A 23,919-nucleotide genomic window follows, 5' to 3' on the forward strand; every position below is an offset into this window, starting at 1 on the left:
GCTCTTGCTCAAGTCGAGATATACCAAGAAGCTGAAGAACACCGACATCATCCGCACTAAGGCTTCTTGCTCCCGTCGGCCGGCACCCAAGATCGACGCTGCGATCCTCACCCCTTTGCCTCCGCGGGAGCAGCTCACGGCGGAGCGTCTACTAGCGACCGCCCGCAGACTCGCCGCACTCCATTCCACGCAGCCAGGCGGCTTCAATTATGCCTTCGCTGAAGAAGTCGTCTCTCTCATGGCTAAGGTCGATGTGCAAGTCCCCGGTCGTTTCTTCTACCCCGAGGACGCGCTTCGCAAAGCTTGTCGCACTCTGGGCTCGACTCACTGGCCGCCCTACAGCGAACATGACGTCGATCGATATCTTGATGTCAGTGCTCCATTCACTTCGTTTCTTCAATCTGGCTCACATTGGACACAACTGTAGCCCCATGCGCTCGGCACCCAGAACGAAATGAAGATGCCATTCATCTGGCTGAGCGACGTCAACTCTTACGGTGTCGACGCCATCCGCACCGGCTCGCACGGATTCGCGTGGATGTCTAGCATCGACTGCGCGAATCTTGACCTTGTCCACGCCTTCCATCTCCTGAACTCACCTGGCGCGGCAGACCAATGGAAGCAGCGGAAGTGGAACTACTGCGGGAAGTACTACGCACATCGAACTGGCTACCACATGTCCGTCGATGGTTGGAAGCGTCTTCCTCGAGCCGTAAGTTAACAACTGTACCTCGCACGCCACTGTGGCTGACCCTCTACTCGTCTCCCCTCAGACCCGCGAAGCCGCTGCCTTGATTCGCGCTGGCCACCCTGACAACAAGGGGAGCACCGCTGCCGACATGTACGCCAAGTTCGAGTCTGGAGAGCTTAGCGTGGAACTCGTCATCTTCCAGTTCTGTGGTCTTCCGTCTACCGCGTTCTCCGACTTGCTAGATCGTGACGCCGCGCTCGCGCTTCGGTCAGCAAAGCCCCCCAGACCTCCACCGAAGAAGCTCGATCGCGAGAACATCTTCTTGAAACACCCGGAGACCTACGAAGCCTGGCAGCAGATTCAGGACAGGATGGGTGTACAGTTGTTCTCGTAGGTCTGTGTCCTGAGTGGTCCTTTGTCGTCTCTTTTCTCCTATGACGCCATTCACCCATGTATACCCGGATATGCAGAATGCGCTATGTCATGTGCGATCCATCTCCAGGCTCTCAGCTCACAAGCATGAACCAGTATGGACCGTAGAAGCTCATCTAGTTCCTGGATCGAACAACGTTGTTGGGTACAGCGTATCGAGACAGAGAGAACGTATGCTATCGCTACCCTAGAAGCTGATAAAGCGCCCGTCAACCCCGGAAGCTGATAATGTGCCTCTGGGCTTTGTGTATGCTCACCGTCTGACTTGTGATATATTTAATAACGTACGTGGGCATCTGCTCTATGCACCTGAAAAAAGAGCGACGTAAATCGTGATGATACAACCGAATAAACTAGGTCAGAATACGACAAGTCTGAGCTGTTGCTTACTGTTCTTAGCATATCTTGCCGGTTTTTGTTCCGACAACGTTCTCGCTTTGTAGCAGGACGCAATGCGTTCTGCTGAACACTGCTTTGATTTTTCCGAGCCTCCGGAAGTCGTACGAAGTGTGGTTGTACGAGAGCGTGACATTGGCAGGTCAAACCGTGACTATATTGACGCTCCGCTGTTTCTCCGCCTTGAGTCCGCGGCTTCGGGTGCCACGATTTGATGGCGGAGATAAACTTGGGGTGGTCGGCATGTGTGACCCCGGCGTGACCCGAGCTCGGAAACACTATCAGCTTCTGGGGTCAACCAGTCGGGCTCGTATTCCTTCCTCAAATCCTCTCCGTTCTCCTTCAAAGTTCACAGTATAGTATCATTCAACGGTGAGTACCTACATACCACATAGCGCCCAGATCGGGTGAGAGACGGAGGAACGCGCGCGCAAACATTTAGGTACTAACAGCTTCTGGGGTAGCGATAGTATATTCCAACAGTTGCAGCCTGGTAAGATTGGGCGGCAGCATTTCCAGCTACATCACGTGATGAAAAATGTCACGCTTTGCGGGTGAAATGGAAAGAACGGATGAAGGCTCGGCCTCGGGGCACAAATCCACAAAACTAAAACTATCAAGTTGTTGGGAATTGCTTTCCCAACAACTTGACAGTCTCCGATTTCTCAAAAGCGACGCGAGGGGGTAGATGATAGCCCATTTGTGTAAGCGCCACCAGCCAAAACCCTCTCTAGCGCTTGCAGGGGTGACAGCTTTTGGCTGGGGGCACGTGAGCGTCACAGCGTGACCCTGGTGGCTGGATATGCACTCGCTCAATCTTAGGTATGTTTCGCTTCCATATATGGCGTCTATCAACCTGATGCTCCCACAACATCGGCGACGTGGCCGCAGACGACATTGTACTTACCAGGCGCACCGCGCGTGCTGCGGCGCCAGGAACCCCCAGCCGAAGAAAGTCGAAAGTCGTGTGTATGACTATACGTGTACTCCAGATGCGTCTCATTCCTGGCAGTCGTTGACAAGATGTGCAGATCGCGTACACGCTTCCTGACTCGGCCTCGACATCGGCCTCAGCAGCGGCCCTACAAAGCGGCAGCTTGAACGGCGTTCGTCACGATGATTGTCTCGGTAGCGACGACGCTTTTTCAATGAATTGAATGGGGCTTATGGCGATATACCAATTCTCGGGTGCAGCTACATGGTGACTTCCGCAAATGGCAAATGGCAGACGTCCATGGTATCGACTGCAGGCTTCTACTCGTCGATATGGGTAGTCCGAACTAAGCGTGGGTAGTATCGACGTTCAGGCGGTGCGAGCATCATCACGCATCTGTCGGCAAGGTATGGATCCTGTGTAAGTATTGTATCTGCGCAGCGGCCTGCGGTCGCAGCTTCGGGTTCGCAGTCGCTTTCCGAACCGCGAGGATTCACGGAGCGGTAGCCTCGTAATACAGATGTCAAGGTTTAGATTGGCGGCCCGTAAGGGTGTCGCAAAGATGCCGCAAGAAGCCGCAAGGGCCTAATCGTGTTGTGTCTGCAGTGAGTACATATATGGACACTCTCGACGTCGAATCTCACCACTCATTCGATCCCTTCTCAAGCCATGGCCGTATCACCTCTCGTAGTTGTCGCAGGGACAATCGCGATTGCCGCGCTATGGAGAATCCTACGCCAGTACTTCATACGATTACCTTTGGACAATCTCCCGGGACCCCCGCGTAGCTCTCTTGCTCTCGGTAGGTGATCATAGGCACCGAACTGGGACGAACTGATGAGATGACGAAAGTATTACAGGACACCTTCCGGAATTGACGACTCGGGATGCTTGGAAGGCAATTCAGCACCTTGCGGAAACGTACGGACCCGTGTCGGTATTGAATGGCGTCTTAGGTGTAAGTTCCCTTAGCCAGCTCATACTTGATCATGTCAGACTGAACGTAATGATTTTCTCCCCAAGACTCGTATGGTTCATTTGTATGACCCCAAGGCCTTGCACCACATCCTCATCAAGGATGGGGAGCATTATCCAAAGGACTCGGCTCCATCCAAGTGCGCTTCCACCTGACATGGTGCGCTGCAGGCAGAACTGATATTAGGTCTAGCGATCTTCATCTGCTACTTGGACCCGGCCTTCTGACGACTGAGGGTGGTCAACATCGTCGCCAGCGCAAGATGCTCAATCCCGTCTTCTCTGCAGCTCATCTGCGCCACATGACGCACATCTTCTACGATATCGCTCACAAGGTTCGCACCCTCTATCTTAACGCTGGCGTGTAATGACGTTCAATGTGACCCTTCACCGTACAGTTAAGACGGGCCGTCGAGGCTCGGGTGAGCAAGGGCTCAGCGGAAGAAGTAGATGTCAACGGGTGGATGGCTCGAACGACGTTGGAGATGCTCGGGCAAGCTGGTCTGGGCTACTCTTTCGACAACTTCGTGGACGACTCGACGGACGCTTACGGCGAGTCGATCAAGCTCTTCTTGTACGTCCTTTCCAGTCATTCCTACATTCTGTTGCTGAAATGCCACTGCAAGCCCATCGTTGAGTCGTGTCCCGCTGCTCGGTATCGCCATCCCGTGGATCTCTCATTACCTTCCGGAGTCGGCCATGCGCATGATTCTCCGATGCTTTCCTTCACCCGGCGTCAGGACGATCGTGACGATTTCAGATACGATGGAGCGGCGCTCACAGGAAATCATCAATGAGAAGAAGGCCGCGCTGTTGCGAGGCGACGAGGAGCTCGTCCAGGGAGTGGGCGAGGGCAAGGACATCATGAGCGTTCTCCGTAAGTCCACCTAATTCTCTTTCAGCATCTCCTCTTCACATCCGACTATGTAGTCAAGGACAACACAACTGCCTCGGATGTGGAGAAACTGACCCACGAGGAGCTTGTCGCTCAGATGTCGTGCGTTCGACTCGTCTTGCGTGGTCTTCGCGCTGATCGTACTGAGCTGCCCCTCGTTCTAGCATTTTCATCCTCGCAGGCATGGACACCACGTCCAATGCGCTCTCCCGCACCTTGCATATATTGGCCCAGCATCCTGAGAAACAGCAGAAACTGCGTGCGGAAATCCAGGAGGCGCGCGGCTCTTCCGCTTCTAACATCGGAGAGGACATGGCCTACGACGACCTCGTGAAACTGCCTTACCTCGATGCTGTCTGTCGAGAGACGCTGCGTCTTTACGCCCCGGTAAACCTGATCATACGCCGGTACGTAGGGTGCTCGGATCTGCTTTGGGTGGTCTGGATACTGACTTGGCCGGTGCGACAACGCTGGCACAGGGCTGCAAAAGATATGGTACTACCGCTGATGTGGCCCGTGCGCGGCAAGGATGGCACATTGATGCATGAAGTTCTCATTCCAAAAGGCACGGCTATCGTCCCCAACTTGCAGGCCAGTAACTGCAATAGAGCGCTCTGGGGCGACGATGCGATGGAATGGCGACCGGAGCGTTGGACTGAGGGGCTCCCGGGAGAGCTCGAGGAAGCCAGGATCCCAGGCGTGTACTCGAATTTGTGAGTATACCCCTAGCATTTGTCTAGTTCGCTTGCGCTAACGCCCTTCCAGGATGACATTCTCTGGTGGTAGCAGGTCCTGCATGTGAGTGTTCATCTATGTTGGCAACGAGCGGGTTGCGCTGACGGGGCGAGCTATGGTCATCAGCGGGTTCAAGTTCTCTCAGCTGGAGATGAGTAAGTTGTACTATTAAACGCGTGAGGCTTTGAAGACCCAGCTGATGCGCCTGTACAGAAATTGTTTTGTCGGTGCTCTTATCCAAGTTCAAGTTCGAGCTCACGGACAAACCGATTGCATGGAACGCCTCTGCCGTCACCTACCCGACCATGGGCGAGGAGAGCACCAAACCCGAGATGATCCTCAAGGTTACATGCCTCTAGGCTACCGTTTTTCCCATTTCAGCCCGTCTCCTCATTGTGTATCCTGGATGCTGTCGCGCACTTACCCTATTATATACCATCGGCCTGCCATGTCCTGCAGTTTATTGACATTGGCTACTGGACGCAGTAGCCATTGACAAGCATCTCATCGCCCATATCATCGAGGAGGTGGTAGTCAACGATGAAAAGCACCTGCTGCTAAGCAATGACGGGACTTCTTGCTTTGCAATCGTTGGTCACTTCATCGCTGCTATTCTTGTGTGTCAGGGGCACCATGTGATAGCGAACAGCGGTCAGCGTGAGCTAGGTACAGATGTCAGTATTGAAAGTGTATGGAGTGGCGTAGCAATAACATACCTCAGTCGATGGAGGAACGACTGAGGAAAAGGAGAGAGAACGTGGGCGAAGTGAAGGCGAGCCGGCGGAGTATGAAAGTTGTAAGTGATGAGCGTAAGTAATGTAAGTATGATTTTGACGTCCGATTACCGTAATATATAGTAGCGTCGACGCGCGAGTTGTACTTGTCCTCGAGCATGTTCTCATCTTTGTACTACCTCAACACCGTGCAGACTTTCGCCAAAGGCACGTAAGGCGTCTCAGACTGAGGTACTCGGTATCCTGTTAAAGTTTGTAATCATCATTCTATATCTATATCGTGCAAGTCGTGAAATCGGATATCAGCACGGAGCATCTACTTAGTACTTCTACTGGACCTTCGTCTTTGGCTTCGCAGCAGCAGGCCCAAAGTTCCTCGCCGCCCTCGTCGAGAAGAGCGTCGCAAGCACTACGACGCACACCGCGCGCGCCGTCTCGGGATCCACAGCAACGACCTTCTCCGCCCCGGTCGAGGTGCCGAGCCAGCCGAGCGCGACGGCGTGCGCGTCCGCCCAGAAGGGCTGCGCGTGCGTGAGGAACGCGTACAGCCCGGTGACGACGGGCGCACACCACAGGTCGGTGGTCGTCCAGCCGTAGGGCAGGAACTCGGTGGGGGTGGTGAGGGTGAGGGCGTACGGGTGGAAGAAAGAGAACATGTTCGTGAAGAAGAACCCGCCGTTGGCCGTTAGCTGGGAACGTGGCGATCAGTTCGTTGCTCGTGAGATGAACACATCAAGGTGACATGCATAAGAACGCGATGTACCAGAGACGTGAGAAGCAGCGTCCACGGGTTGCTGCTGAGCTCGGGAGAAGCATGCTTGAGTACCATAGGTGGGATAAGGTTGCACAACAGGTATGCGCGGCTGAACCCGTCGAAGAGTGCCAGGGGCATCTCGAGCTGGAGAGAAGGTGCAGGGACCCAAGGCAGCTTGTCGACCGTTGCCTGAACGGCTGTATAGAACGCCGGGACTACTCCCGAGTACATGAAAGACGGAGGGATCGACAGGGCAGGAGCTATAGGCACAAGTCCCAGGACCAGTCAGCTATAGCAGCAGAAAGATCCAGGCGTATGACGGACCCATTACGGCTTCTCCGCCATATACGACAAGCAACGCCGCAGCTGCATCCCGCACGAAGGACCGTTCTTCGACCTCCGGGATCACTTCTGCCTTCTCCTTCTCGTTCGCCTGAACAGTCTTCAACTTGAGGACGTGGTCATGCCATAACTTCTCCCGGATCTGCCGCAAGGCGACGCACAAGCGGAATGCGGCAACGACGTCGAGGGTGCTGAGCTGCAGTCCAAACCAGGTGAAGGGCGCAACTGGCTGAAGAATGAGCCTGTAGACCTCTACGATCGGGAGAAGTAGAAGAGACATTGGCAAGGGAGAGGCCGCAGCGACAGCGGGCAATGTGCGACCTATTATCTGTGAGGTCGACCAGACCCGGAGGCGGGAACGGACGAACGTGGCTCGTCAGCGTGGTCCATGATGAGGACCGCGTCTGCGCCAGAGGCCGCCGTTATTGGGCAACGGGCGAAACAAGGTGGTATAAAATGTTTACTTAGCTACATTTGCATGGTACAATGGTGTAGTGGCTGTAATGGCCCTAAACCGGGAATGTGAGGTGGTCTAAAGCACCAACGGATTCAGTCGTCTGTGCGCTGGTTCAAGACCGTCCCCTCCAGAAAACTTGGTTACTTCGAGTCGCCCGCTCCGTAAGGAGTGGATTGACCTGGTATAATATGCCCTTGACTGGCCAGGGAAGCAATTCCGCAACCTGCTGGGCGTGCCGAGTTAGTCTTAGGAGATCAGGACGAGTCGTCTGTCGCGCAGTTGGCCCGTGCCCCTCACAAACCCCTCTTTTTGCTCTTGTTTTCTTCCATTTCAATGTTGTACTCCTGGTCTACATATCATGTCTTCTCGACGTCGGAGTGCTAGCACCAGAATCTTGCCGGAACACTCTGTTTCGGGTCCTTGAATTGACCCAATTCGACTAGATGGTCTTGTTCCCGTTATTGTCCTCCTTCCTTTCTTCCTTGCACTCACTCACGAGCCTGAGCCACTGAACAGTTCTCAGCATGCCTCGCGCTATCATGGATTCCGACGGCGACGGCAGGGGTGTTCTGCAGCATCCAGCTTGTGGCGACGCTCTACGACATTGTAACAACTGCCTCAAGCGCGAGACAACGGGCGTGAAGCTCAGGAAATGCGCTGGCTGCTCTAGTGTCGTCTACTGCAGCTCCGAATGCCAGAAGGCCGAGTGGCCGCGTCACAAGTATGTCTTCCAAGATTTATTGCGCATATCTCTCTCTGATAGTCTGAGGGTATGTAGACCAATGTGTCAAACTGATCATCCTGGGGATACTGCTACAGTGGCTCGCTATGGATACACGTCCGTGAGCGCGTTCACTCGCGACCTTGCGGACTTCTTGGACGCGCATACATGGGCCTTCCGGATGCTCGTCACCGTGCAGCGTCAACTCCAGGTCGACGCGAACCCAGGCGTGCCTATCCCCCACCTCCCGCGTCTGCTCCGCTTCCGCCTACGCTGCCAGACGACACGGTCCAACGTGCACAAGCACCGCAACCCCGCCACCCGCTTCGCGATCGTAGCCCAAACCTTCACCGACATGGACGCGTACGCCCGCAAGAACGAGCTGTGGTGGGAGCAGTCGACGGTCTTGCGCAACGAGGCGACGCGCGCGTTCGCCCAGCAGTATCCCGGGCACAACGGCGACTTCATCGCAGTCGAGTACAAAGTCCCGGGCACCCACGGCGGTGCGATGAACTACTTCCCGCTCCAGACACCCCGGGCGCCGGCCCCGGGCACCGCGGAGCAGAGGCGGCCCATCTTGGAGGACATGGTGGACTTCTGCACTCGAAGCATCAACTACGGCTTCCCCATGCGCATGCGCGTGGTGGGCGATGCGTTCACCAAATTGGCATATCCCGGGACGTTCGTGCGCATGGACGGGTGTTGGACGTGGAAGGCGATCCTCGAGGAGTGGAAGAGCTATGCGCCGGGCCAACACCGCGCCCTCGACGTCGCCGTCAGGGAGCTGAAGACTCGGATGCCGATCGCGTACTTGATTGACAGCACCCTACGGATTACGAGCGGTGTTTCCGTGCTTCTATCGCAGGATGCCTTCCGTCCATGAGCTGAGGTTTGCGAAGACACTCGTCAAGCCTACGATGAGCTGCTGGCTTTAGGGATTCACCGGGATTCTGATACTAGCTGCAAGGGAAGGTTGTAAAATCCTCTAGATCGCATGTATTTCCGATTCCGGAAAGACACTGGTACAACTTGGAATCTAAGGCAGCAGACAATCAGGCTCCTGCCCAGCCGCGTCCTGAAGTTTTGCCGCTACACAGGATGCACGCGGTAGCAAGTCGAAGTAACGGAAGGAAGAAAAACAGTGCACAGTCGAGAACGAAGGTCGACAGACAATGTACTTAGTACTTATCACTCTGATAAGATTAGATAGGCGTCTTGAAGATAAGATCTACCTTAACCAGGTCTCAAAGCTGCTTTCACGACGCATCCAGACACGTATCATGCCTCCAAGACGAGCTCTGTATACGACTACCCCTAATACCCCAATCATATTGCCGCCACGCCACGCGATTGATCCACCAGAGTTGCGGTCGTGCGACTGGTGCCATATTTCTTCTCGACAACTGAAAAGATGCGCAGCATGCAACACGTCAATCTACTGCAGTCGGGAGTGCCAGAAAGCGGCCTGGCACTTACACAAGTATGTGCACGACAGCTACCTCCTTTGTGTGTGTGTGCGCGCGCCTGAGCCAACTGATCAAAATACTGCAGAACATCCTGCAAGTCCTTTAGCAACGTAAAGTCAGAGTATGGGCCGGCTGCAGAGGACCTCACTCTGGCCCAGTTGCGCGCGCTCGGCTTCTCATCCCTCTTAGGCTTCACGGAAGCCTTTTCCGACTTCCAGGATGCGCACAGTTGGACTCTGGCAAACATTGCCCTGGCAGCCGTCCGTGGTGACGGCCCCCTTGACTGGCTGCAGGCACCAGAGTCAGAGCATACGAAGGCCGTTCGCGTCCACCTCATAGCCCGCTCTCCTAGCGAACGTCGCCGCACCCATCGAGACCCCGGGAGCGCATTCTGGGTCAAGGGCGTCGGCTTCGTCGAGGACTCCAAGTTCTTGGACGAGATGCGCAAACATCGATCTGATCTCCCCTTGCCGTCGAAATTGGAGGCATCACAGGATCCCGGCTACATCGGCGCTGCGTTCGTCGTATACGATATCGAAGGGGTGACGATGAAGATGTCGAAAACGTTCGCGCAGTACTGGCCGACTGCTCCCGAGCTCGCAGGTCCCGAGGAGCAGAAAGCGATCTTCGACGACATGCTGATGCTCTGCATTGGGTGCATCAACATGCGGTGTCCGCTCCGCATCCTAGAGGGTAACGATCCGATCGTTGCGCTGCCTGGTCGGTTTTCTCGAGTGGAGGGGAAATGGACGTGGAAGCCGCTCTTCACCGACTGGCAAAATTACAGAGGTGGAGACCGAGGCTTGGACGAAGTGCTGGGGCGGCTGAAGCACCACATACCTCCCCGGGACCTCATGACGGCCATAAGTCGCTTGTAAAGTCTCTCTGACTCTTCGGCACGATGTTGTAGACTTGTGAACCAGTACAAGGACTCGAGTATGGTATCATGTTCTCTGCGCTACACTCTGTACACGATTTTCTCCGCGCTGACCTTACCCTCGCGCATATATTGCAAGCCGCCCTGGATCCCCTCAAGACCCCCTTCCCAACGCTTCAGAGGGATCGCCTTCAGGGCGCCATCCCGCACCAGCTGCGGCAACTTCTTCAAGAAAGCGACCATATGCGCCTTGTCTTGGGGCGTTGCCGGGATCTGCATGCCCCCAATACTGAACGGACGTCCGAGCGCGGTATACACCACAGTCTCCGTGATTGTGACGTCCTGTCTCCCAGACTGCAGACCGCCCAGGCCGCTCAACCCGACCACCTTCCCGCCGGATGGCCCGATGGCCTCTGCGGCGATCCGGTGCGTCTCGGTTTCCCCGATGATCTCTGCCGCGTACTTGAGCGAGTCCCCAGTGGCCTGCTTGATCTTCGAGACGACCTCCGGGTCGTGGTAGTCGAGGGTCACGTCGGCCCCGAGCGACTTGAGGAGCTCGTGGTTGCGCTGGGAGGCGGTGGTGATGACCTTGTAGCCGGACAGGTGGGCGAGCTGGATGGCGAATAGGCCGACGGCGGCTGAACGTACAGTACAGTCAGCCTTGTCAGAATTACCGTGATCAGAACGTGGTTGCACTTACAGCTACCGCCGTAGATCAGTACCCATTCAGAATTGTCGGCCTTCGCAGGAGGTTCTACCAGACCAAGACGCCCCGGGCCATAAAGAGCTTGTACGGCGGTCCAGAATCTGTCCATCAGCTGCCCGTCAGTATCAAACCGCCGTACGCAGAACCAGCTGCGAAAACTCACGCAAGACTATAGGCCGCGGCGAGTTCGTGGCTGAACGTGTTCTCGGGGACGACCCAGACAAGCTCCGCCGAGGCTTTGACGTATTCGGCGAACGCACCCTCGCCCGGGTGCGAGCCACCGTAAACCATCCCAGCGACGTGATCTCCGAGTTTAGGGCCGTCGGTGACGTTCTTGCCCACCTTGACCACGACGCCGGAGAAGTCGTAGCCGGCTATGCTGCCCTCAGATGCCAGTTTCCAGTCGATGACTGCAGGACGCATCAGTACGTATGTATGCGCATCTTGCGCGTTAAAGCTGCCAGACTCACCTTTGAAATCAGCGGGATTCAAAGCGATCGCGACGGTCTTGACCAGCACCTCATCGTCTGCAATGTTGGGTACGGGGTGCTCTTTGACCGCAATATGGTCAACCTGCGGAGACGGATTGATGTTAAGTGAATACAATCAGCTGTGATAAGACACGCACCTTGTCAAAGACAACGGCCTTCATAGTTGTAGGGATATCCGGAGCCATGGCTTCGTCAGGCGTCTGTTGAAAGTAGAAGCTTCTGCGGGGTTCTTAGCTGAAGTGCGCGATGCGCTCGTACTACTTATACGACCACCACCCGTGGAACATCTAGATTCCCGACGCGGACCTGAGGAAGAAATCGCGCAGCATTCCCGAATACTTCGGATTTTGGGACCATCATGGCTGACAGAGACACTCGAGAACTGTCTCGGGTATGTTCGTCGAGTTGGATGAGTAAGTCTATGTTGACTTACGAGACCTTGATCCTACAATTTAGGAGTTTTCTGTGCTGACTGATCTCGTCCAGGTCGTACTGATTTCCCGATATTCGGCTCACTTTATAATGGACGAGCTGAAGTCATTCTCAAGGGCCATTTTGATCATGACGCGTCCTGGTTCTGGACTCTCACAATCATCCCTACAACCACATATCTGACTTCCTACGATTTGGTTGCCAGTGGTGCAATTGATGTGTTGCTTCCGTGCGACTGATCCCTGGACTCGAAGGCGAGCCTTCCTCAAGCCGTCTTCTAACCATTAATCGAAAGCTCGCAGTTGATCGTTCTGTTATGTACGCCCACATAGATCATGTTTGTGCTCCTCTTACCAATTCTCGGATTGCCAGGCTGCACTGTTACACCACGACTTGATGATCATACAGACGGATGCGACTTGTCGCTCCACGAACAGGGGGGTTCGAATGACCTGGACACGATATATTGATTTAACATTCATTCATACGTACACGACACAAACGCCGATAATGATTCCTTCAGGGCACGGCCTTCATGGTGACATTCCGCCCTCAGAGAACCTCTTCGTGGCTATTGAGGATCTCTTCAGCGTCGGGGATGCGAAGCTCGAAGCGATAGTCGTACTCCTGAGGCCGTCTATCACGACAATCAGCATTTACGGAATATTCGCGAGGAATGGGTCATGATACTCACACAACGAGGCCCATGTCTACGCTCTTCTCCGTACACACTACCTCTTGGCCATCCGGTCCAAGTGGCGCCTTCACAGTGAACATCCATAGGACGGACGCAATGTTGAGGAACAGCGAGTTCCGGCCGAGGTGACGACCCACGCAGATCCTAATTCTCAGTCAATTCACAGAGCTCGGCGCCACAAACTTGAAGCGTTCACAGGCTTACCTTCTTCCGAAACCAAAGCTAACATGTCCTTCTTCTTTGGTATCCGGAGGCGATGGAGCGAGCTTGCCGTCCGACCCGATGTGTCGATCGGGCTTGAACTGGTCTGCGTCCGGACCCCACAACTCAGGGTCACGATTAATCCCCCTGTGCGCGCGGTGAGCGATCATGCTGGTTCAGTCGTGCTGCGAAGACTAACCAAATATTTGCAATGCAGATAGTTCCCTTCGGGATGAAGTACCCTTCATAGACGTCATCCTGTTCGATGCAGAGCATGTTAAGCAATTGTGTATGACCAACAGATACTGGCATATGACGGCTCACCTCAGTCGAGCGATGTTGCACGCCTAGAGTTGAGTGGAAATTAGCATGCTGAAGACGCTGTGGGATGGAGTCTTACCAAGAGGGCCTACTGGGTGCCATCTGAGAATCTCCTTGACCATAGCTTGGATGTAGACGAGACTCTCGAAATCATCTAACGTTGGGAGCCGGCTTCGGCCGACGACTGCATCAAGCTCTTTATGAGCCTTGCGCTGCGCTTCCGGATAGAGTACCATGGCGAGCATGAACCAGGCCATGGTGGCTGAGATCTGAACAATGAATCACGCGAGTGTCCGACGTTGACGCTTGGTGGAGGACATACCGTCTCATAAGCTGTAGCCCTGAGGGAGTCGACAACAAAACAGTATGAGATCACATGCATGAGTAAAGAGTGTGTGAGAGGCGTACACAGTACCGACCAGCCAGGCAGTCTCCTTGTCGTTCAAGTCGAATTTGATCTGCTTCTCGACCATGGAGGCCGAGAAACTTGGACGTGCATCCCCTTCCAGCTGGAGCATACGATTGAGCCGATTACTAGTCAAGCACCATGTTCAAACACACTCACGACTTTCTCCTTGACTCCGGCATAGAGACCTTCGAACAGTCCAGTGAACTGTGGCGCCCATTCGTGGGCTTCCTTCTTCCAAGGAGCAAGCAAGGCCGGGATACGCATCAAGGACGGGAAGAGCTCGATGAGGAAGCCATCGACGTAGCCCGCTCGCACGATCTTGCCCAGAAAGTTCTCAAGAGTCGCCATTGACGGATCGTCGACATCCTTTAGCGGAGGAAGGCCGTATGTTATGGACAGGACCGTCGACGCTGCGGTCCTAAGATGGGATGCATGAGTACCTGAATATTGCGCAATAGCGTGTCATATTGCGGGGGACATACCTTCGCAGATGCTTATCCCAGTCGTGCGGCGCTTTGACCATATCCTTAAGGAGAATCGCAGTTTCGAGCGTCTGTATCGGATGGTAGTTCTTCATCAAGCCACTGTGCAGACTCTCATGCGCAGCACGGCGCATGCGGCGCCATCTGCAGAAGTGTAAGGCACAGGGCTGAACGCGTGTGAAGTGTACATACCGATCGGTGTATCCTTGAAACACGAAGAACATGCCCTCGGTGAGCATGTTGCAGGCCACCTCGAAGCGTGGGCGCGACGAGTAGATGGATGCCCGTCTGTCGAGTAGGTCTGCGGCCGCCTGCAGAGTGTTGAGAACAATGACGTCCTGACCGGCGAGATTGAGGTACACGATGGGTCCTGCAACTTCGTGAGCACAATATACCTACGAATCTGGATATGCCTACCATAGACATGCTTCCAGTCCGTGAACTTCAACCAGGCATCCTGCGAGAGCTGGAGAAGATTACCGACTATCGGCATCGCGACCGGTCCAGGAGGTAAGGTGCGGCGGAGAAAAAGCCAAGTAAGGTATCGGATGAGCACTAATACGACAAGGACGGATGCGATGATGGTGGGGTTCACGCTGACCCCCCACGGAATGGGAGATGATGGGAAACGTTGCAAGATGTTTACGAGGTCGGGGAGATGTTGGGTGTCCATGATAGCAGTACTGACTGTCAACAGAGATTCCCGGGATGTTAATAAATACTGATCGTGGGTGCGCACTGTCATACTCAAGGTCTAAAGGCCGCAAAGGGAAAGCTTTGTAAGGCCGGATGCCGTCAGGAAGACGTGTCCGTGTGTCGTCTCAGGACTTGTGGCCCTCCTCGCCACAATACATTCTTGCTTCTGGCGTATCTTCAGATATAGACTGGAGGGCGTGTCTGAAAGCCTAGAGCAGATAGATGCTGCGCTCTGGCGTGTCGGCGTTCCATAGACTAGTCTCAGTAAGGGCAGATCTCGTCATTTCACCAAAATTCTGCGCACGCAATGCGGCTTCGCTTCCAGGCGCAATCTTAAGATCCTGCAGAGCAAATCCGTCAGTGAATGCATTGGTTTCGGCACTGTCGAACACAGACCGGCAGTTTCGTCACCCACTCAATCTCACGGCACTGAGCCCATATAGAGCCATCCCAAAGCCTTTGAAAATCCACGTCTCCTTCGTGAAGCTGTATCTGGCGGAGGGAGGGGCTCAACTTGGACAGATCAACTCCGATCCGCCAACTCGCAGAGGCGAAGTGGACGAGGCGATTGTCGTCACTGGCTGTTGTCGGCCAAAGTGGAACAAGGCGATGATACAGTTCGAGCCTATTTGGGCGTCCAGGTCCCATGTCAGAGCTAGTAACATCGAGGAACGGAACTGAGCTTGTGTGGGCAGCAGGCGCGCCGAAGGCTCAGGAGTCAGCTGCCTCCAGCACCGATAGACGCCTGTGCGCCGGGAACTGCCCTCGCTTGCTACTCAGCTTAGCCACAACAGGCCCCTCCAATCATCTTGGGCCCCAATGCAGTGCCCGAATTCTATCTGTCAATCATGCTTGAAAAATTGCGCGGTCAATTTTCATACAGCCTCCACTCGTCAATGCGGGTCCTTCACGCTTTCATTAAAACCGACAAATAAATCGGTATTCGGCAATGGTGGCGCAGCGGCTCGCTCGTTCGCTCAAAGTGCGTTCACCTGCACACACCAACCGGACCACACCGCTGAGCCATATGAGGGAATAGTCTTTCACTCATGATCGGGGAGAAGCTTAACTGTTTTGGGAACCGCCGCAGCCGCCCAAGTATGCGCTTGCGGTGCACATGAATCACCTGGATCAGGTTAGCCGTACGTGGTGCCAGGTGGGCTATACAAGTTCCGCAGCACTATCAAGCTTCATCATAGTGTCTGATACATATACGCCATAACTTCATCCCTCTTTTTCGGCATATCAAAGGATAAGTCAGATCTCCGAAAACTACGGTCGCCGGGGGTGGAAAGTAGATGATTCTTGGCATAGCGCATGTACATACGAACGACAAGAGCGAAATTGCACACGTCCGATCGATATAGCATGTAGTCTAAGCACCTGCTCGTACAGTGAATGACGCTACCAGGACGCACAGAGAGAATACAGCGAGACCGCGGAGCCGAGAAGTTAAGTGCCTGAACTTGTCGATGCGCGCGCCGACGCCCGTAGGGCCCGCCCGATCAGGGAGCTTGCTCTCCGGTACCTTCGGCAGCAAAGTCACACACCGGTCCTCTGCTATTGCCAGCCCATCTAACCCGAAGTACCGCTGACTCTCGAAACTCCAGGTGTCATTGGCGCGAACCCAATTCCCGACTCCCTGAACATAGCGCGCCACCTGGACGTCGATGACAGGGCCCCACGTGGGCAGGTGGCCGTAGTACGAGAGGAACCGGTCCATAAGTGTCTTGTGGTGGTTGTCAATCCACTCCATGGCGCCGTGGAGGTCGGTCTGGAACTGGTGCATAACAATAGTCACTATATTGCACCCGTCGTCGCCTCGAGACTGCTCCACGTTGTACGAGCATATGTCCTGCCATTGGCCGCCGCTTGTCAGGAACATCGCCGCCCGACTAACCGAAATTGTGACTTACGTTCCCGAGGATGATCATATCAATAGCCCAAGTAGTCAGATCAACGATGGCAGGGTGGGCGAGGACCTCGTCTGGCAGGTTCATGTCGAGCTCGAGGAGTGCGAAGGACGGCTTGGCCCCGATGTTCTCCCTCCGCATCTCGAGGTAGCTGTTCACGTCGCGCAGGCGCTGAACATCGCGGTCGGCCGCCTGCTGCACGACGGACTGACAGTACGCGTCGAAGGTGCTGATGAAGCGACGCTGGGCGGACTCGCTAGCGGACTGGATGGCGCGCTCCCAGAACCTGGAAATAGGGGCGTCATGTCGTGAGCACACGGTTGAGCCTAACAGTTTCACAGTCGAGAGAACGTACTGCCTTGTAATTTCTCCGAGCACGGGTTCCCCAGCAGGGCGTGTCTTGTGAGGGTTCCTCAACGCGTCCATGATGATATCTGCGAACACCTGAACCGTCCGTTCGTCCTCGACGTCGGAATATTCGTCGAACACGAAGAACAGGTTCATGAGGTCACAGCCTGTTCGCAGTTGCTCTATAAACACAGGGTCAGCGTGTATCCGACGAGGCTGATGAGAGTTACAGTACCTTTGGTAGCAAGCGGATAGGCCAGCGAGGCGAGAAGGTCTGCATAATCGGCTGAGATGAGCGGCGTCGTCGGGAAATACAGGTATGTCCACGTACTGAAGTCGCACTTGTTGAACGCCTTCTGAGCCTTCGGCCCAAACGCGTGGAAGGACTCCAGCCAGGCAGAGGACTCCGCCTTGACCTCGGCATAGTGGGGGTTCAGCAGCCTAAGCCATGGCCACTTAGCGAGGGTGTCGGGAAGCCTGAATGTCATGTTGGACGGAGCGGGCATGTTATGACGATGTCTTCAGTCGACATACTGCGTCCTCATATATGCCAGCCTGAAGGAATGTCGTACGTCAGCGCTTGTTGGTATGTCGAAGAATGTAGTGGCAAAGTGTCAGCCGAAAAATAACGAATGTCCATCCGTGGGCTAACCTGCATGTGTGGACAACCGGCCCTGCGGAGGCGCTGATGTTCCACACACATCGCCGACGTTGAGTCTGCTCGATATGGGTTGAGTACAAGGCAAGTCCGATTGTTGGGCTTGCTTACGCCATCGCTAGCTGGAACGCAAACAGTCAAGTGATATCAGGTTCGCGCCTGAGGCGACAGATAATGAAGACATAATGTTCAACGCACCTTCAACCCTGAAACCATGACTCTGCAGACGGATTGCAAGTCAACATGCGGTTGGATGCTGACGGCTAACGAGACGACCTCTGGATGCTAGCCACCCGCTCCCACACGGCGGTCATGATCCGCGATGAAGCGGCCCCATACAAGATGCATGAATGTGCACCTGATAATAGATGAAACTCGGGGAAAGAACTTGTTCTCTGGCCAAAGCAATCCTTGTACACGGTTGCCGGCTCTGAGCGCAGTGCAGTGCCGTCTGAAGCGACGGGCGAAGAACGACGCGCAGTTGTGAATGCTTGCGCAATAATTCCTTACAGCCTGGACCGGGAGGCCCATAGAAATTTTGTAGCGTTAGTCACCCACGGGACTCACCTGTATCGATACTGCCGCATTAAAGTACAGCTCTAGTCCCAACTTGCTAAGGCCTGAGACTACGGCTCTCTTCTTGGGGCGCCCTAATTCGTGCCACAATCTGAACCGACCCTGAGTCAGCGGCCAACGCGACATGCAGACCGTACCAAGATTTATCTCGTTAATCATAACACCAGTAACATCTCGCGATCTCGCACCTGATTAGACCGCATGTAGCGGACCTGACCGGGGCCCTTGTTTGAGTTCGTTCCACTCTGCTTCCTTCATTTGTCTTCATTCACGGGTTTCTTATTCCGTGGTCGGAGTGGGCCTCCGTAAAGGCGCATGCAGAGTATTCCAAGCTTCGTGTGAGGGAGGTCCCCCATACTCTCGGAATCTTGAATGCCATCCACCGGCAAACTGCCAGTTGCGGACGGCTTTACGTTGAGTAGGACGCAATGTGTGGGTTTGTGGATTACAAATCTGCCTGGCGTGAATGTCATTGTGATGTGTGTGTAGAGGGACAGGAATGAACAACATACAAAGAAGGCGGGACCGGGTGATTGTTACAGCGTTCCAGCGTCATCAACCTCCTCCGTTCCCGCCACCAAGCAACGGTCGGGATTTGAAGGTCTTCCTTGCATCGTCTTGCTTGCTTCCAGAGGTGATGTCTCCCGTTCTGCCGACCGCGGGTTGTAAAGTTACGCTGTTGAGCTCACGACAGCGTTCCGCTTCGGACCATATGTCAGCATTATGTTACGGTGATGAGATACCACAGCAATGGCCCTGTCAAAGGGCAAATGGGTAGCAAGAAGAAGCCGGACAAAATCTGTGTCCGGCGAGTCGGACGACTGGTGGCGAGTAAGTGTTGAAGTTTGGGCGTCTGACGCTCGGACACGACCGCGCTTTTCGGCGCCACGGTCCTGCGGAAGATCATCCGAAACGTTCATGACGACCCCAGGACCAGTCCCTCACTTGTACGACCACGGCCATCAGTCAATATCGAGTTGAGAAGTTATCGACTGCACCTGCTCTTCCGCTGCAACCTCCGAGTGCTACCTTCTCTACAATATGGCGCCTGGACTCTGGTGCCTCGTGGTATGTAGATTCGGCAGCCGGGACTCGGAAATGCAAACTGCCTTGGCTCTGGCAGAGGTTGAGACGTCAATCTAACACCGCTAGCTCCACACAATGACGGCCTTATTAGACTATTCGTGGCAAGCCTCGCCGCGGATACCGCGTGGACTTGGCTCGAACTGAGTATACGGAGTGCCGCACGGATCTGGACCGTCGTCGGTGACCAACCCTTCCTACATAGCACTAATACTACATGGACCAGACATGTTGACATCCTATCAGCGTAGTCTGTAGCCCAGACAGGCACCAGTGACCACACTACCAGTCATTGTCAGGAACAGTGGTCTCGGGAAAAGGCGAAGCGGCAACTTGAGTGGAGTACTCCGGAGAACGCGGTCGATGCAATGGTTCGGTACCTTGTTGCCGTACATCCTACATGGGCTTCGAGCTTCAGGTCACAGCCGGCCGAGATATCGCTTGGTCGGACGTATGGTCGCGGATCTGACATGTCGCGCCTCGGAGCTGAAAATGCAAGGGGGATAGAACTTACCGTCCGAGTCGGTGCCTAAGTCCAACCGCCTGCAGCCTGCTAGTGGCGGCGCGCTGCATGGTGAGATGAATGCAATTTGCATGGATCTCGGGCCTGCGGGTGCAAATCTTGCGTGAATGCCATGCATACGGTGAACGGGAGTGACCGAGATGCGGTGTGATCGCACGTGAGCGTCTGGCTGTGCGACTGGCCGGCATTTTCTGCTGGCGCCATCGACCTTCATACATGCCACCAACTGACGCTATGCTGGCGAGAATCTCCGTTGCATCTTGCCTTGCTCAAGGTGTCTGAGTCCATTGTGGAAGTCATGCTCTAGACATATAAGGTCATCAGCACTGCACGATCATCGCGACTTACAAAGCGATACTAATTCCGATTCGGAGGAAGTTGGAGCAGTGCGTACATTCGTATGTCATGAACATGCCGAAGCATGTCGACATCACGGAATAAATTGAATGCAGGAACGATCTGGACAAGACCTTCTCCAAATGCCAAGGATGAGAGTACAATGGCTTGTCATAGCTGTCAGGAAGACCGATGTATCAATTCTGTGAGCACCTCGACGCTGGAACTAGAATTGACTCACGGTGCAGAACCACGAGACAATCTTCATGAGCTGGGGCATGGGCCCACGCCAGAACTCACAGCTAGCCATGGCAAGGTCTAGCTCACGATATGCAGCATCCTTCCTCCTTCTTTCCCCAGGAGAATACTCGTCCCAGGAATTGAAGAACGGCTTCCACTTCCAAGTTTTGTCCACTTGTACAAAGCGTCCGGGAATTCCGACTGCTCTCGACTCATTCGAGTCGCTCCGACGAAGCGGAAATCCGTGATTCATGCTCTTCATGCAGAACTGGATCATGTCTTCAAAGAGAGGCCTTCGCAAGTGCGAGCCGGGATCTGGTTCGAGGGGGTCGAGGTTGGGAAGGAAGTCCATAGTGCACGAGTTTGTCTCCGGGACGTAGAACTCGATCGCGAACATGCCGATACACTCCGACCCATACTTGTGTACGTACCCACGCATGAGCTCCGCGCGGCCTTCCTGCGTCTGTTCCCACCAATGAGGGTATTCCCGTATCCACTGGTCCATATCGCCGAGGATAGGTTCCCCAACGACGGCGAAACGTGTAGCGGGATTACGGTTCTTGGGAGAGTCTGGAGTCGTCTGACATCGTAGGCGGAACCTGATAAGGCGGGGATGCTGCACTGCGGGAGTGTTTAGGTGCGTGTCCCGCCAAATTTGCCGTTTGATGAAGACTAGGCGGTTGGAGGCCCACGAATGCGCGTTGATGTAGTCGCGGATGTCGCGTGAGAAGGCAGCAGCTGATGTGTAACCGTATTGAGCGAGTCTGCTTTCATCTGCCGGGGGTCCCGCTCGACATACAGCTCTGCGTTGGGCCACGGCTCTGGTAAGCACCACAGTGTTGTATTGCTACTGGGGATATCACTTACCTGTGCCGCGGCCAGTCCGCCTTCTGGCACTTCCCGCTGCAGTACAGTATATTGCGGCAACCGCTGCATTCCTTCAACTTCAGACCAGGGACTTCTGGTTCGCCGCATACATGACAGACTCGCAAAGCTTCTCCTTCGGGAGGATGAGCTAGCATTGGTGGCGGGTTCAAGTTTGCATTCGAGGTAGACTGTCGGAGCGTTTCCGAAGAGGCCTGGGAACTTGAAGGAAGTCCTTCCTTCATTCTGGTGACAACTCAGCAAAAAAAGGAGGCAGGAGAGCTTAACGATCAATCCTAGTGAGTAGACAGAAGTTGATTCCAGACGAAACTTCAAATCAAGGACAATGAGGTTCTCGGAGACGCCCGCGGCCGAAGTCGGCGATGTAAGTCCGATCCTTCGTCTTCCCGAGTCCCGACCACCATGAATGAACACCGCTTCCCTCCTTTCTGGCAGCGTCAATGGTCTGGCAGCGCCGATTTACATATGTACCAACTCGTACTACAGAGGCACAATTCCGTGTGGTTATCGAGACGCATATCCGCTCGCGCTCCCTCAACCATTCAAACAAGCTACCACCTCCAGGCCAGAAGAGCAGCGCACGCAACTTGGCACCACCATGTGCAAGGTTGTTGCGAGGCCCGAACACGAATGGCAACTGCACAACACGAGCTAAGCCTTCAGTATACCTCTAGATGAGCAGGGGTGACACGTACTGTCTGCTTGATTAGCGCTGCCAACGCGTTGACGAGGACGCGTGAATCGGCGGGTGGAACTTCTGAATCACCTAGGTACAGCAGGGAGATGTCGTTCAGGTGGATGAGGAACCCGACGTGTGTCCGAATCGAGGTGGTGAGGGCGGAGACAAGGACGATACCACCAATGCGGAAGAGACATGCGAGAAAGAAGATTCGGAAATGCCAACGCGTGAGGAGAGACAGACGGTCAGGAGAGATTGATCAAGAGACGTACGAAGAGTGTCGCAACAAGGGGACATGACCAAGTGGCAAGATGACGAATCTGAGCGGTGTCGTATACAAGAACAGCCATTCTACATGTTACGCTGTGGGACGCGGTCAGTAAGGATGTATGCCGGTTAGCAGAAGGTAAGACGTACAAGGTAGATACACTGTTGAGTCACGTATAATACGCAGAGGCAAGACGTCCAAGATGCCGGCTCTGGGAAGATCCAACCAGTAAATACTCATTTACGTTCGTGTTCCATAGTCGCGCCACTTGAAGAACGCTTGCAGATTCAAGAAGAGATAGGAATATCTGAGCAAGATCATCCGCTCCCGGTGCGGAGACGGCATCCACCAACGTATCACATCTGCCAAGGAGACGGACGTGTCAACTCTACGGCTGAGCAGAAACAAGGGAACTGGTCGTATCTCACCGTGCAGTACCACGCTTGCATCTTCATGAGCTCGGGCATTGGTCCGTGGAAGAAAACACGGCTGGATATGGCGAGGTCCAACTCCCGATAGGCGGCATCTTTGGGCCCCTTCCCCTCACCTAGAGCGTACTCGTCCCAGGAGCTGAACAGCGGCTTCCACTGCCAAGTCTTCTCCACGCGTACGAAATGTCCCGGAATCCCGACCTGCCTCGACTCAGCGCTCATGCGGAGCGGAAAGCCACAGTTCATGCTTCTCAAGGAGAAGCATATCATGTCGCTGAAGAGCAGTCGCCTCAGATCGGGATCGGGATCAATGACATTGGGCTGCAGAATCGGGAGAAAGTCCATGGTACACGCATTCGTCTCCGGGACGAAGTACTCGAGGGAGAGCAGACCAAGGTAATCCGGCCCCTGCTCGCGTGCGTATTTCGTCTCGAGTTCCGCGCGGCCGCGCTCTGACTGTTCCCACCAGTCAGGGAAGTCCCGAATCCACTCGTCCAGATCGCAAAGCGCGGGTGTCCCAACGACGGCGAAGCGTGTAGCTGGATTATGGTTCTTGCGGGGGTTCGAGGGGCTCGTCTGGCATTGCAGGCGGAACCTGATACGGCGAGGTTGCTCCCTGATGGGTGTGTTCGGATGCGTATCGCGCCAGATTTGCCGTATTATCATGACGATGTTCCGGATGGCCCACGAATGCGCATCGATATAGTCGCGGACGTCGCGCGAGAACGCGGCGGCCGACGTGTATCCGTACTGAGCAAGCTGGTGTTCCTGTGCCGGGGGCCCAGCTCGACATGTATTCCTAATAGTATGGTCAGTGTTGTGGTGACGTGGCACTCATGTCATGTGTGGAAGAGTCCCCTTACTTATGCGTTGGCCAGTTTGCCTTCTGACACTCCCCACTGCAATACAGTATATTGCGGCAGCTGCTGCAGCTTTTCAACTTCAGGCCCACGACCTCTGGTTTATGACAGTGGGCGCAACGGCGCAGATTATCTCCTTCCGGCAGGACAAGCCCTGAGCCTCCCGACTCGGAGGCAGAAGGTTGCGGCTTTTTCGAGGAGGGTTTGTAGAGGACAACTTCCATCGGTATGCTCGAGGATACTGAGAAGTCGTCAGAGAGGGGCAAGTAAACTCG

General features: G+C 54.7%; 10 protein-coding genes across 10 annotated transcripts; 3 read left to right on the forward strand and 7 right to left on the reverse strand.

Moving 5' to 3' along the window:
• Nucleotides 1-154: 154 nt before the first annotated feature.
• L226DRAFT_536299 (uncharacterized protein) lies at nucleotides 155-1,156 on the forward strand. Its single transcript, XM_067681092.1, has 3 exons — nucleotides 155-370; nucleotides 428-712; nucleotides 774-1,156. Exons 1-3 carry the CDS (start codon nucleotides 239-241, stop codon nucleotides 1,083-1,085), a joined length of 729 nt encoding a protein of 242 aa, XP_067534177.1. The 5' UTR covers nucleotides 155-238; the 3' UTR covers nucleotides 1,086-1,156.
• A 1,941-nt stretch (nucleotides 1,157-3,097) lies between these two features.
• L226DRAFT_536301 (cytochrome P450) lies at nucleotides 3,098-5,766 on the forward strand. The gene is made up of 12 exons (XM_067681093.1): nucleotides 3,098-3,255; nucleotides 3,314-3,411; nucleotides 3,477-3,568; nucleotides 3,622-3,763; nucleotides 3,827-4,002; nucleotides 4,055-4,305; nucleotides 4,359-4,425; nucleotides 4,488-4,730; nucleotides 4,803-5,036; nucleotides 5,089-5,121; nucleotides 5,185-5,213; nucleotides 5,272-5,766. Exons 1-12 carry the CDS (start codon nucleotides 3,123-3,125, stop codon nucleotides 5,415-5,417), a joined length of 1,644 nt encoding a protein of 547 aa, XP_067534178.1. The 5' UTR covers nucleotides 3,098-3,122; the 3' UTR covers nucleotides 5,418-5,766.
• A 355-nt stretch (nucleotides 5,767-6,121) lies between these two features.
• L226DRAFT_465280 (uncharacterized protein) lies at nucleotides 6,122-7,168 on the reverse strand (the record flags this gene model as incomplete). Its single annotated transcript, XM_067675910.1, has 3 exons — nucleotides 6,122-6,481; nucleotides 6,556-6,806; nucleotides 6,871-7,168. The coding sequence occupies 3 exons, from the start codon at nucleotides 7,166-7,168 to the stop codon at nucleotides 6,122-6,124; spliced, it is 909 nt and encodes a 302-aa protein (XP_067534179.1).
• A 222-nt stretch (nucleotides 7,169-7,390) lies between these two features.
• L226DRAFT_561292 (uncharacterized protein) lies at nucleotides 7,391-9,197 on the forward strand. Its single transcript, XM_067683426.1, has 2 exons — nucleotides 7,391-8,066; nucleotides 8,124-9,197. Exons 1-2 carry the CDS (start codon nucleotides 7,870-7,872, stop codon nucleotides 8,947-8,949), a joined length of 1,023 nt encoding a protein of 340 aa, XP_067534180.1. The 5' UTR covers nucleotides 7,391-7,869; the 3' UTR covers nucleotides 8,950-9,197.
• Nucleotides 9,198-10,459: 1,262 nt separating this feature from the next.
• L226DRAFT_553709 (GroES-like protein) lies at nucleotides 10,460-11,832 on the reverse strand. The gene is made up of 5 exons (XM_067682945.1): nucleotides 11,744-11,832; nucleotides 11,586-11,688; nucleotides 11,279-11,525; nucleotides 11,110-11,216; nucleotides 10,460-11,047 (listed from the first exon to the last, which is right to left on the reverse strand). The coding sequence occupies exons 1-5, from the start codon at nucleotides 11,789-11,791 to the stop codon at nucleotides 10,491-10,493; spliced, it is 1,062 nt and encodes a 353-aa protein (XP_067534181.1). The 5' UTR covers nucleotides 11,792-11,832; the 3' UTR covers nucleotides 10,460-10,490.
• A 758-nt stretch (nucleotides 11,833-12,590) lies between these two features.
• Nucleotides 12,591-14,641, reverse strand: L226DRAFT_546519 (cytochrome P450; the record flags this gene model as incomplete). Its single annotated transcript, XM_067682431.1, has 12 exons — nucleotides 12,591-12,675; nucleotides 12,733-12,879; nucleotides 12,940-13,083; nucleotides 13,136-13,194; nucleotides 13,261-13,283; nucleotides 13,337-13,526; nucleotides 13,580-13,598; nucleotides 13,666-13,766; nucleotides 13,823-14,084; nucleotides 14,149-14,292; nucleotides 14,341-14,518; nucleotides 14,566-14,641. 12 exons carry the CDS (start codon nucleotides 14,639-14,641, stop codon nucleotides 12,591-12,593), a joined length of 1,428 nt encoding a protein of 475 aa, XP_067534182.1.
• Nucleotides 14,642-16,219: 1,578 nt separating this feature from the next.
• L226DRAFT_465177 (terpenoid synthase) lies at nucleotides 16,220-17,593 on the reverse strand (the record flags this gene model as incomplete). The annotated part of the gene is made up of 5 exons (XM_067675902.1): nucleotides 16,220-16,699; nucleotides 16,761-17,043; nucleotides 17,113-17,287; nucleotides 17,341-17,379; nucleotides 17,437-17,593. The coding sequence occupies 5 exons, from the start codon at nucleotides 17,591-17,593 to the stop codon at nucleotides 16,220-16,222; spliced, it is 1,134 nt and encodes a 377-aa protein (XP_067534183.1).
• A 2,157-nt stretch (nucleotides 17,594-19,750) lies between these two features.
• L226DRAFT_104355 (uncharacterized protein) lies at nucleotides 19,751-20,353 on the reverse strand. The gene is made up of 3 exons (XM_067672074.1): nucleotides 20,340-20,353; nucleotides 20,103-20,248; nucleotides 19,751-20,029 (listed from the first exon to the last, which is right to left on the reverse strand). The coding sequence occupies exons 2-3, from the start codon at nucleotides 20,161-20,163 to the stop codon at nucleotides 19,842-19,844; spliced, it is 249 nt and encodes an 82-aa protein (XP_067534184.1). The 5' UTR covers nucleotides 20,164-20,248; nucleotides 20,340-20,353; the 3' UTR covers nucleotides 19,751-19,841.
• L226DRAFT_536309 (uncharacterized protein) lies at nucleotides 20,332-21,674 on the reverse strand. Its single transcript, XM_067681094.1, has 3 exons — nucleotides 21,389-21,674; nucleotides 20,523-21,324; nucleotides 20,332-20,458 (listed from the first exon to the last, which is right to left on the reverse strand). The coding sequence occupies exons 1-3, from the start codon at nucleotides 21,628-21,630 to the stop codon at nucleotides 20,453-20,455; spliced, it is 1,050 nt and encodes a 349-aa protein (XP_067534185.1). The 5' UTR covers nucleotides 21,631-21,674; the 3' UTR covers nucleotides 20,332-20,452.
• A 796-nt stretch (nucleotides 21,675-22,470) lies between these two features.
• Nucleotides 22,471-23,917, reverse strand: L226DRAFT_104370 (uncharacterized protein). The gene is made up of 3 exons (XM_067672075.1): nucleotides 23,648-23,917; nucleotides 22,782-23,583; nucleotides 22,471-22,715 (listed from the first exon to the last, which is right to left on the reverse strand). The coding sequence occupies exons 1-3, from the start codon at nucleotides 23,866-23,868 to the stop codon at nucleotides 22,710-22,712; spliced, it is 1,029 nt and encodes a 342-aa protein (XP_067534186.1). The 5' UTR covers nucleotides 23,869-23,917; the 3' UTR covers nucleotides 22,471-22,709.
• Between the last annotated feature and the right edge of the window lie 2 nt (nucleotides 23,918-23,919).

Source organism: Lentinus tigrinus (genome assembly GCF_003813185.1).
Source record: "Lentinus tigrinus ALCF2SS1-7 unplaced genomic scaffold L226scaffold_17, whole genome shotgun sequence".
Taxonomy (NCBI): Eukaryota; Fungi; Basidiomycota; class Agaricomycetes; order Polyporales; family Polyporaceae; genus Lentinus; species Lentinus tigrinus.